Consider the following 17,018-nt stretch of genomic DNA (forward strand, 5'->3'; position numbering starts at 1 on the left):
CAATTCAAATGATATTTTCGGTGTACTTGTTTTAATATCACAGGTTGACTTAGATTTCTACATTAAGCACCTCTGTGTTACACTCATTATGTAAATGTGCCTGTTTAAAACACGTATTCAATAGTTGATCATAACCTCTTGTACCATCACAGTTTCATTAAGGCTAATCCCTTATTAATTTACATCAAACTAATTCCTATCTCTAAGTAAAGCCACAATATTGTGTATGCAGTATAACACATTTAAATATATATATATATATATGTAGGTTACATTACGGGAACAAATATAAGATTACTTGATTGTGTAACCCAAGAGGTTAAGACTTTCTATGAGGCACGCATATATAACACATTATAACTCATAGGCATGTATGATGCCTTATAATGTTTTTAGAATATATCATACATAATATGCTATGTTTGTCTATAAGACTTATTTTCAACTGACGGAAAATGGCTCATAAATAGCTAAGGATCATTATGAGATGACATTATACAGTACATGCTTATAACAAGTCTTATAATGTGCTATGGACACATTATAACTGCACAGTACTTATATTCATTCAGTATCTATTCTTATCACCACAACCGTGTATCATAACAACTGCATGTTTGCTCATTGACATGACAGTTCAAAATACCTGTAACTAGTCAACATAACATGAGGAGATATTGTACAGCTTGAAAAACACAAGACCTTTGTGTTCAAGTATCACATGTCATATTTGTGGGAAGCATAGAGTCTGTGAAGGTATTGAGCATGTGCTTTTGACACCCATTTGACGAAAGCTATCGGGGGGGTCCTTAACAAACTCAAAGCTATATCCAGATCCGGTAAAGAGAAATGAGAAGTAATAGGGATATGAGAAAAGCTTCGATAGACATTGGTTGGATAACAGAGAGCGCTCTTGAGGAGACATGGAGAGATTGTATGACGTTCAAAGAATATTTACACAAGCAGAACAAATAGATACTATTCAAATAAGGCGCTGTTTGTATTGAATATTGACTTCACTCACAGGGTTGAGATTTGTTTGTGTCACATATTCTTGACACGGCATAGTACATAATGGCAGATTCATGATCAACATTCTAGTGTTAAATATGGTGTGGCAACTATAAATAAAACACTAGCATTTGTCCCCCATTCATTCTTGACCCCAAAATAATTCTGCTATATTATTATGAGGGTACAATATAATATATTATATATATGCCATTTAATATAATAATAGAATATATATGCCATGTAGCTGACGCTTTTATCCAAAGCGACTTACATTGCAGTGAGTGCATACATTTTTCAGTATATACTGTATGGTTCAAGCGGGGATCAAACCCCAACCTAAATGTTGTGAGCGCCGTGCTCTACCAACTGAGTCTCAGAGGACCATCATCACATTGTGGTGGCGGCTTTTGGTGGCGCCAGCCTTGATTTCAATGTGTATAACTATTTACAGTTGAATGAGCCTGGCGGACATCCTGAAGAAGTTGCACCCTCACCAATTGTCAATTCCTTTGTGATTGTAATGTGTCTGAAGAAATTGCACCCCCGCCATTCCTTGGCGATTGTAATGTATCTCACACCTTGTCCTTTGTTGGGAATGATATTTAAGTAGAGGGACAGCGAGATATTCTTGGAGTTTTGGGTTAAGCCTGTCACAGGCACCAGTCTCCCGTGTTGTCCTTGACGCACGTTAACGTGTGGTTAAAACTTATAGTCATATGTTGCAATATGGCTGCCTGAATGTTACAATGGGACTCTCAAAGCTGTCTCAGAATCAAAAACAACTGTATTATCTAAAAAGAAACATGAGAACTTTCAATCTGTCGTATATTACCTACTTTGTTTAGTCACTTCTGTGGCATAACAAAAAAAAGCAGATTCAGCAATGCAATGAAATCAAATATACAAAATCTGCAAACTGCCCACATATACCTGCATACAGTATGTAAAACAATATCTCAGTCAGTGATTTCACTGGGGGTTAAAATGGTATTGACATGATACTGCTCAACATAATGCTTATCTGAAACACTCTAGCCACTACTGCCATTGGCCTGTGTGCAAGGTTGTCCATGGGTAAACTGAACAGGTAAAATAATATCATGTTTTTCACAACAATATTACAACCTTATTGTGGGGGGTATCTACTGTACTATACTTTATTCTCTGACTTCATGTTACCTCAGCCCATCACTAAGAACACAACATTACCTTAGTTTGCAGTTTTCTTGGCAATGTATATGACGTGCTGCACGGTCCACGCAGTCCACCTTGGTCGATGTGTGCACAATTCTTGACTTGTTTCAGGATGTGAGTGTGAAATTCATTCTCTGTAATAAAAACAACACAAACTCATCTTAATACACAGCAAATGCATTCTGAGCAACATGGCAAGCGGCAGTGTTGTGTCTTCCAACTATCATCACTAGCATCAATGTTGCTATCTAATGGTGTTAGATGTTGCGTCATTATTAATCAATAATTATTGGATTTCTGCAAGCCTCTCTGGCAAAGGTTTTGGTTATTAAATACATGGGGCCCCATTTTGTCAAAGCAGTCTTAAGAAGTAAGCAAAGTTGCCAAAAATAACCGTAATATTTCTAATAGACGGGATAAGACCTAATCCAGTGGGAGTTTGGAAAGCTGCAGCTAGTGATTGCATGGCGTGTGCCACATTTCCATGCTGTTTATTTCAACTCTTCGTCGAATAATGACTGTTTTCTCAAAAACATTGCTTAAGGTACAAGGTACATAAATACTGTAGAGTATTCAGAGTGTTTTTTTGCACAGTTCAGCGCTGTTTTGCTCAACAAAATGTGGTCCCCGGTTGTTTAAATGCAGTCAGAGATAGTAGGGAGGGAAGGCGATAATACCTCACATGGCGTAAGGAACAAGATGCAAATTGATTGCTTGACAGAGATCAAATTGCTCGCCTCTAATTAATACAAAACATCCAAGGGGGAAAACAAGGAGGAACACAATGAGTACATTAAGCCTCTTCACTTCACAGATCTTATTACGGAATTATTTATTTCTGTTAGCTTTGAGAAAAAAACATCTTCTTAATTATAGCACTCCGAGCACCCCCTCCCTCCCCACCCCCCCCACCCCCCACACACCCCCCTGAAAACAAAAGGGTGGACTCAACATCATTAGCATAATAAAAAAAAAGACTCACTACTATTCAAGCCGGTTTGTCATCTGCTGAATCATATCTATGCCCCCCCTCAACAAAACCCAACCTCCTACCCCCAACACAAATAGCGGTTCTCTGAGGACTGTTTGCACCGTGTATGGGGCAGATTTCTCAGGGGAGAACGGAGAGGCTGCCTGATGCTCTGGGTTGTGATTTTCTATGTGTTATTCTGGCTGCTTGCTGTCCTTGGGCCCAGCCCATTCCCCCTAACCCCATCTGCTACCATTCCCACACCACAGAGGGGAGAATGGGCTGTGACTGGGGGAGAAGGGCTTCCCAGTCCAACCAGTCATGAATAACCATCGCTTCGCACCGGTTTGTAGAGGGGCGGAATTGGAAGGAGCATAAATGTTGGAGAGGTTACTTTGGATCAAACCGTGATTTTATTCTGCTCTTATCCAATGGGTGCTGGAAACTGAAATCACCTATAAATGCAATCAAGCATATGTATTGCTCATAAGACTACTTTTCACAGACCTACATACTACAAGTAGGGCAACTGAAATTATAGAGATGTTTGAGATGTTGGAATTGAAGTTCAGAGGGTAAGTTAAGAGACATTAACGATGCGTGCAGTTTTGCATATAGTTCATATTGAAGCTACAATACCACTAAACCAGAAACTAGAAACCAAATGGACGGATGAAATGCGATATAATAGATACAGTTCCGGATGTAAAAAGGTAACAGTTAAAATGTGCACATTTACCTTGCATGAAACATTTAGACTTTTTTACACCCAGAGCTGTAATACCCTACAGCTACTGTCACCTACTACTACCACTACAACCACTTCTGCGCTTGCATTATGATTGACATTGTTTCCTAATCCATTTACTATGTCACTTACTCCGTACAGTACAATCAGTACAAGAGGGACTATTACTACCCCTACAAAGCCTAACTACTGCTGCTCTGCTATGGCAGGGATATTCATGAGAATAATAATCATCATTGACCTTGAGTCATTGAAATATCCCCCGGTTCCCAGCTTATCCATGCTCTTGGGACACTCACATGTAATTAACACAGACACTATTGTGATAAAGTAAAACTCAGTGGTACTAGTGATACTTCATCTAAAAACCAATAAAACCCTACTGTTGCCCGAGTAAGATTTTGAGGACCATGAAATTAATTACATTGTTTACATTTTCTTTAGATAGGGCCGAGGCAAGATGATAGAGGCAAAATGAGATTACACCAAATAAGATTTCAAAATGTCAGCCCTGCACACTCACCCAACCAACTGTTATGATTAGATTACTCTTTTAACATAATTACTGTCTAAAGCTGTGTGTGGGAAAACAATGCATACATAAAGAACGGGAGCTGTATCTGAACTGATACCCATCCTTCCTCCCTGTCCCTGAGCCTTTTTTTCTCGTAACCTTTCCTCAGCAGTATCATTTTGAATTATGGGGATGGGTGGGTGCTCTGTGCAAGGTCACTGTCTGTTCCGTACCCCCCCCCCCACCCCCCACCCCCACCTCCCTCTTGTTTTTGTTTCCTCTTCCAGAGGCAGACTGAGCGAAGGGTTAAAAACTGGAATGGATTTAATTATGGAATGAATGGAATTATAATGCGCCTGCAGCAAGTTTTCCTCCTTATTTATTAAAGCAGCTGATGGGCCAGGTTTGATGAGCCACTTCTGGCATAATTGAGTCATCACACAAAGAGGGTTCCTCGCATTCAGAGTGGTTTTATCAGCAGCAAACAGACCTGATTACTGGCAATTACACTCTGATCTAGGGGAAGGAGAAAAAAAGGGTAAATGTGCGGGGTAACTTCTGTGTTTATAGTTTACCCCGGGAATAATTTCCACATTAATTTTACATGCTAAGTGTTTTCTGTTTCTGTATAATAAAGAGCAAACGGCAAGAGATAGCACAATTTACTTTCATATTTCCTTGTAATGAATGTCTGAGTGTACGGCAAACCGATCCTAATTGTACATGTAACATATAGGAGCTTGGGTTTTTATCATCCACTGTGTTGAGAATCAGCAATATGTAAAGTGTTTAAAACAAATGTAAAGGTGGGCTTACAAAGATGTGGTCGCTTGTGCAGTGGTATAAAACCTTGTCTGTGGTGCCAGATTGAATATGCTATATGAGGGTAAAGAACACAGGACTGCTTTCACCACCTTTCATTGAGATGCAAATGGATTCATGGTGAGTAAATCAAAACCCTGCTCCGAGACTATTTTGATAAACAAGTTTTTCAATAAAAGGATTTTCTATTTGCGGTGCGACCAGGCAGCCATCAGATGCCCTCTGCCTAAAAAGCTAGCAGCTGGACATTAGAATAATAGCTAAGAGACGTTTTAGGAGGGGGGAGGGGGAAAGGGGGGTGGGGGGGGGGTCTCTGATTTCCTATTCATATTAAAAGCTGGCCCTAAAATGTTGGAGAAATTCTATTCTGCTTTAGATTTCACCCAGATCATTTCAATAGGCTGACATATTTTTGAAAAAGAAAAGAGTGGGTTGTGAGATTTCTATTCTTGCATTGGTGGACCATGGATGTTTTGATGCAGAAATTATGCAATATCAATACAGACAGGATTAAGATGATGAAAACAGTTTGACTATGTTGGCAAGATCTACATGTCCAATTGAACTGAAAATAGACTTTTGAGGGTCCACAAGTTCAAGGGATCATACAGAGTATACATGTCTTTATGGAGCACTTCACTCATTCCATGAAAAATCCACAAACCAAGTACACTCCTCCAAAAAACAATAAAAGATTGGATAATGAAAAGATGATGACAACATTTGTAAATAGTATTATAAATTGTGGCAATCAAGCTATATAATCTCAACCGTGTACATGGAACCTTATTATGCTAACTTGTCCAACTCCCCGCTATTTCAATGCCGATCAAGTTTGGAGGGATTGATAGAGATGAAATTCAAGAACAATCACCAAAGCGCAGATCAACAATCCACTCATATAAATAAAGATAAAATTAGAAATAAGTACCAACTCTATATTCTCTGATCCGTTTTTTTTCTTCTTTTTTTTTTGCTGCAATTTTTCTTTTCCTTCAAGAGGTTGTGGGTTCCAAAATACACTGAGACAAAATCGTTGAGTACAACTGTGATTTCAGACATAACAGTCTAACAGCCATCCAGACCACCAAGCAGTTTGTGTCTCGTGCCAAATGAGTACTTTTATAAAAGGGGCACCGGCTTCTTATCACTTTCCCCAAGACTGAAATGCTTCAATAAAGACCGAGGCTCACAGAATTCTTAACAGACAATTAGGAGCCTGGCTAGCCACTGTCGCTTCAATGATTTGTTATGATGGCATAACTACAGGGGAAACTTGTTATTGGACCCAGTTAGCAAGGCTCCTATAAAAGAGTCAGATGGTGACACCTTCGCCGAGGTGATTTATGGATCTTGTAATCGCTTTCCAAAGTCAACCCAAAGCCTTCCCTCTAAATTGAGTTCATATGAAGCGGGACCACACAGTGGCGCAAAGTCCAGATTGTTTCTTCTGCCATCAGAGAGACAATTTTGGTTTTTGACCACATTTGGGGACGCTTTTGGTTCCCTTATCCTACAAAAGACTTTTTAGATAATTTTCTCTTGATTGTCAAATATTGATGTGAAATAGAATAGTAATGCAAAAAAAAAATGCAAGTTAGACCAGTATTTCAAAGTCAAAATGTATTAGTTTTTTGGAATAGTACCTACAACTATCGAACTACAGAACATTGCTACTAGTGTATATGCTCATGATATGATTCACCGATTCCACCTATGTTTCACAGGCACAATTCATCAATACCTCTGTCATGTTACAGTAGTTTGCATCTTTAAGATAATCAGTGAACATGGTTTTGGAAAACCCGACTAATTCAGGGACAGGTGTTTGGGGGGAAAAGAAGTTCCAGCCCCGGTGTCTGTCATCACTACACAGTAATCCAGGCCATTGTTCCTGCCCAAGGAGCCCCTTTCAATAGAGGAGGGTGCATGAATGCTACCAGGTGGTCGGTAATTTGGAGAAACGTAGTAACCGTTCGAGCTAATCCCCCCCGCCACAAAAGCCAGGTCTCCTGTGCTCTGGGGCCCTCCAGGGCGAAGGGAAAAGTTTACCTCGCACACAGAGTGTCTGAAAGGAGCCAGCGACTCTACCACTGATTCCTAATCAGATTGCACTGAAGTGAACAGCTCGCATGGCAGCTGTAGTTTTCCCAGGGTTAATTACCTTTCACTGCTCTCTCTAAATGAGTCAGCTGTTCCTGTCATTAAACAACTCCACTCTATCTCTGCTCCTCTGTCCTCCACACACACACACGCACGCGCACGCACACACACACATGCACGCACGCGCACACACACGCACACACGCACATACACACACACACACACACACACACACACACACACACAGACGCACACATGCATATAGGCACATGCGCGCACACACACACACACACACACACACACACACACACACACACACACACACACACACACACACACACACACACACACACAGCAAATTAACTGTGCACTTCATACAGAGCCCAAAAGGTGCAAAAAGGGAAAAAAGGTGCAAAAAGGGAATACCAATCTGTCAAGGTCTCATGTTAGCTGGCTCCCACTCTTAATAATTGAGTATATAAAGACAGTAAATTATCCAAATAAACACACACACGGACAGAGACAGACCGTCCGACAGTCATGCAGACGCAGACACACACACACACAGACACAGACGCATGCGCGCACGCACACACACACACACACACAGACGCATGCATACACGCAAACACGCACACACACACACACACACACACACACACACACACACACACACACACACACACACACACACAGTTGAGCTCTGATATAGTTGTGCTGTCATCAATTCTGAAAAATCTCCCAGCTCACTGAGCCCTATGGCTCAGGATGTTAGGGGAGTTTTAAGTGATTTTTGCCACTGTGTGGCAAAATCCCCTGGCCACCTGGATTACAAACTCTAGTCCTTTAACTCATGCCAGTATAAATCCATGTTAACTCGGATTTACCTCTGGCATATGAATTCTCAGTCTGCGTAAGCTTTGTTTGGAATGAGTTGTACATAAGTATTGCATGCATTAAAGAGATGCCTAATGGTGAATTCTTGTTTCGCAAAAAAATATGCACTACACATACTTCATAACATTATTGTTATGTACTGTTGTTATTCTTATGTAAAACAAAGTATATATATATATATACAAAATACAATCATTTTCAGAATGGTCACCTTCTGTAGTGAAATAAGGCCCATTTCCAATACTATTCAGAACCAAGAGGAAGTGAAATGCAGTCGTGCGGTGAAATGCCCGTAACCATGGCAATGTGTATACATTCAGAACTGAATGTTGTCGTCAAACATGGAATGAAATTCTATAAAATACGTACTTTTGCACATTGTTAGACAAATATAGTTTGCTCAGTTTGCTCAGCACATGCCTTATTGCCTAATATCGTAAGCAATCACATTGAAAATATGGCAGAAGGAACCTAGATGATCTAATTGAAGTATTATCCAACACCAATACAATCTCCTCACACACACACACACACACACACACACACACACACATACACACACACACACACACACACACACACACACACACACACACATACACTTCTGGAATAGCAGAGTTAAGCCCAGACTATTTTGTACTTAAAAGGTTAGCATGGCTGTTTTGTGAGTTTGAACCAAGCTTGCCAGATCAGCAGATGGTCTATGATTATGATTATATGCATCAATAAAATGAATAATCTTTAACAAAATGTAAATTTGACTTAACTCCAGGGTTTAATAAAAAATATGGACTTTAACCCACTTTCCAGAGTGTGATCATTTAATGCACTGAAATTATATAGGACGCATTCTGTCACTAATGTACATTAGCCTACTACTGTTACTTTTCTGCTTGCACAGCACAAGCTTAAGGCAGTCAACGATTGTACATTTTAAAGTCAGGTCAAATTGCAATCAAATTGCAAAAATAAAACTATATAGACATTGAATTAATTCCAGCCCATCAAATCATCCCTAACCTTGAGACCTATCTTAGAAGAGTGCTCTGAATGCATTACCTTGTCCCCTGACAGAAAACTTTCAAAGTTTACACTTCAGCACTTGGACAGCGCTTTCAAAGAGATACGTTTGACAAGAGGAGCCCACAGCAAGGAACTGCCCCTCAATAGGAGAAAGATAATCCAACAATCCAACTCGTAAAAACAACCACAACAACAACAACAACAACAACAATATTACGTGACTTTAATAACAAACCTTTATTATGTGTCTCAGAATGAAAGAGCTGAGTAGGTAAACACGACTAAGGAGAAGAAGCCAGTCAAACATAAGTTTAAGAAAAGTCCAAACCCAACACTCCCCCCCCACCCCCTAAAAAAAACCCGGATTCGTAGCCAGTAAAGTTACTGAACGCAAGTGAGGAGAAAGAAACTGTTTCAACTACATCTGGTGGTCTTCTCCTCCGTCACATTAGCCAGCATCTCTGGAAGTGACAGTTTCCTGAGGCGCTACAGTAACCTTTCATGAATCTACTTATCTGTTGAGAGCCCTATTTACCCTGAGACTAAAAGCACTGCGTTCACTAAACAGACACAGATCCACTCGCTCGTACATCTACACACACGCTCACATTAACATTTCCGACAGGGTGGAATTGTTAGCCTGACTTACCATGCCCCTTTTAGCCTTTGTTTTGCCTTTCATAGTAACATCAAGGAGGTGACGGTGTAGAAAGAAATCGAGGTGGGGTAGAGTAGTCCAGTGTGTCGCTGACGCGTGGTGTGTTGTGTGTGTGTGTGTGTGTGTGTGTGTGTGTGTGTGTGTGTGTGTGTGTGTGTGTGTGTGTGCGGGGACACTGTGATATTCAACGGAGCCGCTAAGCTTTTTTTGTAGCCTTTGTGTCATTCACTTAACGACCAATCTCATTAGCTGCTGGGCTACAATGGGCTGAATTATTTTCTGTGTAAATACACCACATGGTGACCCTCAAGGTAAGACCTCTGAAGGTCTTTTTAATCACATAAAATATGGATTCCCCCAAAAAATCAATGACCAAAAGAATGAACAGATTGGCCCTAAAAAAAAAAGGTTGAATAAAACATTGCCTTTTGGATATTCAGTTTTAGGTATGAGGATGATATTCTCTTGTATGAAGATGATGAGGTTTTATGTATTTAGACACATATTTTAGTTATTATGTGTATCATAGTAATGCCAAAGCCATCACATACATAGTATGTATGTATTTATGTACAGTATGTATGTATGTATGTATGTATGTATGTATGTATGTATGCATTTATTTATTTATGTATGTATTTATGTACAGTATGTATGTACATATGTATATGTACATATGTATGTATGTATGTATGTATGTATGTACGTATGTATGTACGTATGTATGTACGTATGTATGTATGTATGTATGTATGTATGTATGTATGTATGTATGTATGCCTGTATGTATGTACACTACCTAGTATGTACCTATATGTGTTTATGTATGTAAGTATGTACTATGCGGTATCTAGGATATTGTGTTTTATCTTTAGTTTGTTGAACAATTTTCCATTATTTTCCAAATTCCATTTACTCCAAAACTTTCCATACTCTATAAGCCTACAAAATATTGGAAGAAATGGACAAGATACAAGGAGTGAAACCATGGGACAATAAATGGCAAACAAACATAAAGGCTGGACATTTCATGATAATGTTTGACACATTTTACTTTCTTTTTGCTATTTCCCTGATGCTGTGTTTCTGGTTGCAGAACTATAATTCCGTGCAAAATGAATTATTGTAAGTACTTGCAGTCATGACAGCTGTCCATAAGCATCAGGGACATGTCTATCGGCCAACTTGACCCTTGTTAGAAAACAAAACAAAACACAAAAAGAGAATACTGCAGCCTGGGACCGCCGAGCGGGGTCACTGGAGATTTTCCAGACAAACGCAGCACAGGGGAGGGGAAGGGGAGGGGGGGTGGGTAGGAAGAATAAAAAGGACAGGCTCAGAATCTCATTTTAACAGACCGCACACAATCTGGGCTCCCACAGAACTATCTCTGCCTGACCGCTTTCTATTTATCCCTTATCAGTGTTTACCAACCGCTAGTTTTCTTTCATTCACACTGTGAGGCAGTTCTCTTACTATCAGTCAACAGCTGACACCGTGGAACAGCCTCAAAGGCAAGAGGAAGGGATCAAAACTAAACCAAAGCTGTTTAAACAATACAACAGAGGAAATAAATTCATAAATCCTAATTCTTCCCAACCCACAAGGGTACAAGCAGATCCTTTATAGTTAGGCCAACAAACAAAACCGCAGCCAATGAGGTAACATTACAATCAAGGTAAAATGGTGAAATATATTTGGGAAAAAAAGAGCGGAAAAAAATCCCATGTAATTTTAATTAGGAACATCGCTTATAGCCCCACCATGTCAGGCATATAAAACTACTTACTAAAATTGATATATTTCTCATATACTGTTGTTTAAAATAAAATCTATGTGAATGTATATCAAGCTATTGCAAATATCAAGGATAGGTTAAAAACACATTTATAATTTAGAAGCATTTTAATATTTCATGTTAATTATCAAATATCTCACTTCTATACATCACAAAATGAAATGCCACATGATAACCAGGATGCTATAGTATACCCTACACAGACCTACAAGAGCATTTTATATATATATAACCTTTAGTACATTGACCTGCTGAGGATTACTGCTTTATCATTATTCAGAATCCATTTCATACACTTTACCAATTGTGGGTTTCAAATTAATCTGATATGTTTGATGGAAAAATATTGGTTACTAATATAAACCAGTCCTTTTATGCCTCATTGGTGAAATAATACACATGTAGAACTTTAAGATACCTAAGTATTTTGGATATCCTGGATTGTGTAGAAAAGAGGTGGGAAAAATCTTTGGCAATTTTGGCAATTTCAAGTGATAGCAATTAGGCCAAAACAAACCCATGCTACAGCAGAAAGGTTTATTTAGCATTGTTATAACAAATGCATATTGCTTCTGTGCATTTAGGATTTCAATTCATTTCCAATCATACACAAACAGCACTGTTTTTCTGGAATACTGTTCAAAAGTTAAGTAATTAATTACATTTATCCTTTCACCAGCTGCTCAACAGCAGATGGAACATTTCTGAAACCTTGCTGAATTAAATCCACATAATTCATTTTCCTGGATTAACTAAGTGAAGTTTGAGTGGGGGAAAAACAGGTAACACAATGCCTGTTGGATTGACACTGAACACACTGAACATTTTCAGCAATTATTCGCTAACTCTTTGCTACTTCCCGTATTTCACAACTGAATACTTTACATTTACCTCAGAATGTTTGACTACCTCTTGATTCGGAACATCCAAGAACAAAGTCTTCCCTAAAACCGGAATCACTTCATAGTTCTAATCTATTTTGTTAGGTACACAAAAACATTTGTTGAGTGCAAAGTGCAAAGCTATCCAGTCACATGAGGGGTATTTAATATCACTTTTAACAATTAACTTATTATCATCATAGAATTAGATTGAGTAATAATAAGATACTCACAATTAGAACTATACATAGATGAGTTTGTGATCTCACTCTCCTTCAGCACAACACAATCTTTGCTCACTAGGTACCTTGGACAGTTCCTGGTTCCATAATGAAGAGCAGGGCACAGAGAGGTAGATTACCCTGTTGTGTAGCAACTAAATCAGCATCCCTTTACTAGGAGCAGAAAGGGGCTGATGTAAAAGTAGAGGCTGGAGCCTGTTTACTTAGAGTAACACTAAAGTAACATCATTCTTTCAACTCTGTAGAATTACAGCTTCAGAGCGTTGCTTTTGTAACGATTACATGTCTCCAACTCTTTGTATTTGAACTTTGAAGATTATTCATTTTACAACATAGTTGTCATCTATGATACGTTGTTTTGGTTGTATCTCGTTAACTTGTAGAAATGTCACTTCTCAAGATGGAATTGGAAACCATCTGAAAAGCTGAGCCTGATTCGGTTGGTAAATAGGGATAGCCTGGTGATTTTGGTTTTGTAACAGCTCTCTAATATCTGATCTCTGAAAACTGTGTCATAATACATGAAATGGTCAGCTGAATGTTAGCTTAGCTTAAGTTGGAAAGACCAAAGAGGATTGCACAAAAATAACCAATAAAAACTTTATTTGAATTTCCACAAGCCACTGAAGGGAACTTTCTGACTACTTAAAGTACGACAATCCAATTACAGAATCCTTACGCACGAATGTTATGCCTGAAAAATATATTCAATCATAGGGCCTAAACAAAGATCAGAAAAAAACATTCATGAGCTGTTCCGACCATTTTTTACATTTCAGCCACAAGTTGTTAAGCAAAAATCTTAATTTGCAAAATGCATTCATTTTCTTCCAAACTAGCACAAATGCAATTTATCCATCCTTATCCATCCTTAGTATATTGAGTAGGCCAACTGGTAAATGATAAACTTTTCCAACATGAATTCTTCCCACTAAATCAACGGTTGCCCTGGAGACCTGTACTGTATCTCCTCAGAGTTTGTTCAAGTATAACATCCGACCATGTGTCACACCAAAGCCTAAATTCTGCATATTACTAACTATAATACATAAATAACACTTATGTAATGCAACAGGATTTCAACAAATATCCATACAACTTATGTCTTTGCTAGCTACTGTCTTCTAAAGTAATATATAGGCCGTGTCCACAAGATGTAATAAACTGTTTCAACAACAGATTCACATGTTATTGTAAAAGTTTAAGTGCATTAGGGCTGGATAGTCTTGTGTATACAGCTGTCACGGTGAAAGCCGCCCCCAACCTGACAATGCTTTGTCTCTATACACAATACTAACATGTGTTCCTCTAAGACTAGCTTATACTCACTACACAAATGCTATGAGTTTAATTTAGGTAGACAGCATCTAATGTTATCTGGATCAAAAATAGGTCATGCTTCTTAAAAACCAGTTTGAGCCATTTAATCTCCTCTCTAACTGTCTGAAACCTGGACAGAATCTGCACTCTTTATTTCCAGCAATGTTTTTTAAGAACACTGACACATCGTGTATTTATTAGATAAAACACATTACAAAATAATAAGCAATTATTAGCTCTATATTCCATATTGCATAGACAACTGTGCATAGACATTGATGACCCATTAATACAAGTCCTATAATATACAATATAACTCACTATCATTGCAATAGTCAAAATAAGTTAACTTTTAAAAACAATAGTACATTTAAGGCCTTTTCATGAAATCAAATGACAACATCAAGCAGCAGGAACGACAAAATGCTTGTCCTTCGCATTCACAGTCCGAGCATGATGTCGATGACAAAAATAAACAAAATACTGACCACCACTACAATATTAATATAAAAGAACTTTGACACAAACCTACTTCTGTGATCCAGAAAGTTTGATTTCCCCCCAGTCTCTTGATGGCCGAGCTGGTGCTGTGGCTTTGAAAGGTAGTCCCCAGGAATATGACATACTGTGCCTTTGACAGCCTGGAGATAAGCACCTGCGTTCGGGTCCCTTTTTACGTCACACCTCCCCATTCACAGCCCTTCAATATGATGCACATTTGCACATCAACAGCAACCAACCCCCCTCCTCATTCTACTCCCACATCCGCAAAACACACAAACAGGCGCACAAGGAGGCAGATGCACGCGTTTGCTTCTACACACACACACACACACACACACACACACTCACACATGGAGGCACACACACGCAGGCACACACGCACGCACGAACGCACGCACGCACGCACGAACGCACGAACGCACGCACGCACGCATGCAGGCAGACACACACACACACACACACACACACACACACACACACACACACACACTAAGAATCATGCACAATCACACTCAATCACAGACACAGACACACACACAGACACACACACATACACACACACACACACACACACACACACACAGATTTATGTGTCTTTTTTGTCCTTTTTTAATTTTTTGTCCCCTTGTATTATGCTGCAGAAACTTTCACTTGCTTTGTCATAGGACCGAGGGCATATGCGCTCCCAAGCTTCCCATATATCACTCATCATGCAAATGAGAGGGAATGTCACTCCTCGGCAGCAGATGGCCAGGCATGATAACAATGGCTCAACAGACCAGTTTCAATGTCTGCGACTTTATCGCTACGGCAACAACAACCAAAGTATATGTCATGAAAGCCGTGTCTGTTAATTTGATTTTTTTTTTTTCTCTCTCTCTCTTTTTTGTATGTTAGTACATGTCTGTCTTCTTTATTTCTTCTCGACTATTCGAATGAAAAAATATCTTTTGTCTGAGACCCTTCCTGTTACCGGAGGACTGGCTATCAGTAAAAGGCAGAGACATGGAAATTATTTTTGGTGACTAAGGAAGGCTGCTGCCTAGCAGTTATTTAAGTAATTAGGTGTAATTCCTCCCTGTAGGCCATGTTAGCCTCCTGAGTTAGCTCATGCATTAGACAGGCCTGGGTAGAGAGAGAGAGAGAGAGGGGGGGGGTGTATAAAGGAAGAAAGGGGGCCTCGAGACATCACAAATGCAGCTTACAAAAGCCCCCAGCCGCAGTGATGTCACCCCGCGTCCTGCTGACTCCTGTTAATACAAGCCCCCCTGTAGCAGAGAGTAAACAGTGGAAGCGTTTAGCAAACAGGGCCAGATTACAATGACAAAGGCAGCCACACTTCTGGGTGGAGCCTGGGGCAGGGGGAGTGTGTATGAGTGTGTGTGTGTGTGTATGTGTGTGTGTGGGGGGGGTAGGACTGGGGGGGTTGCATGGGGGTAGGGGGCCGTGGCTTAGTCTTCAAAATAAGTGATACCCATAAGGGGCCTCTTTAGAGATCCAAGCATCCCCCTTCCCCAGCTGATGGTAGGGGCCACCCAAACATGCTTATCTTTCGGTTATGTCCCCTTGGTCTCCAGGGGCTGACGTGTGAACACAATGTGTAATAATGTATTTTCAGTGCTTTTTTTTGGTCATCTGCGTATTTGGTTATGCAAGGCTGGGGACTTGAGGACGGGGGCATATCATTACTTAAGGTTTGGCAGTTGATCATCACCTTGTTTAATACCTCATTTGAAAGTCTAATTTTGTAACTGTCTTCAAGAGCCATTTCATGGTACATACTGAAAAGAGGAACTGGCAAAGAGTATAGTCTTGTTCCCTATTTTGATTTCTTGCACTATTAATGCCTGATGATGGCTAGAAAATATGAAAGCAGAGAGCTCTTTTAAGCATCTTATCAAATAATAAAAGCATGTTCTTTCACAATCACAATGGGAAAGTACATATGCATTTGTCCAAGAAAGTACTGATTACTTCATGTTCTGACCTATTGTAAGACAACAGTATTACAAGAGGAAAATGAAAACAAAATAAAACCTTAACAAGGATCAACTTATCAGCAATCTTGACGAAATGAGAAAAACCAGATTGAACATAGTGTAGTAAGAACAAATATAGCTTGGTTTCTCCTAAATTCACTGACAGTGTCAGGCCAACATTGCAAAAATACAATATATTTTCTTCAGCCCTACACATTCATGATTTGTACTTGATTAATCTGCAAAAAGGTTTATATCCCAGCCTACATGAACCATGAACTAGTGTTTTGCGAAACTATTTCATCAACAGGAAATATGCGCATAACTGAGGTGAGTTAGTGGAGAAATGAG

General features: G+C 39.4%; 1 protein-coding gene across 1 annotated transcript in view; it reads right to left on the reverse strand.

Annotated features, from left to right (window-relative positions):
• st18 (ST18 C2H2C-type zinc finger transcription factor) overlaps positions 1-17,018 on the reverse strand; it is a gene marked incomplete at both ends in the record, with an annotated part of 45,862 nt that overhangs the window by 22,116 nt on the left and 6,728 nt on the right. Inside the window, 1 exon segment of the mRNA XM_083689786.1 lies at positions 2,224-2,342. Coding sequence (XP_083545912.1) covers positions 2,224-2,342 — 119 coding nt within the window.

Source organism: Argentina silus (assembly GCF_951799395.1).
Source record: "Argentina silus genome assembly, chromosome: 18".
NCBI classification, from domain to species: domain Eukaryota; kingdom Metazoa; phylum Chordata; class Actinopteri; order Argentiniformes; family Argentinidae; genus Argentina; species Argentina silus.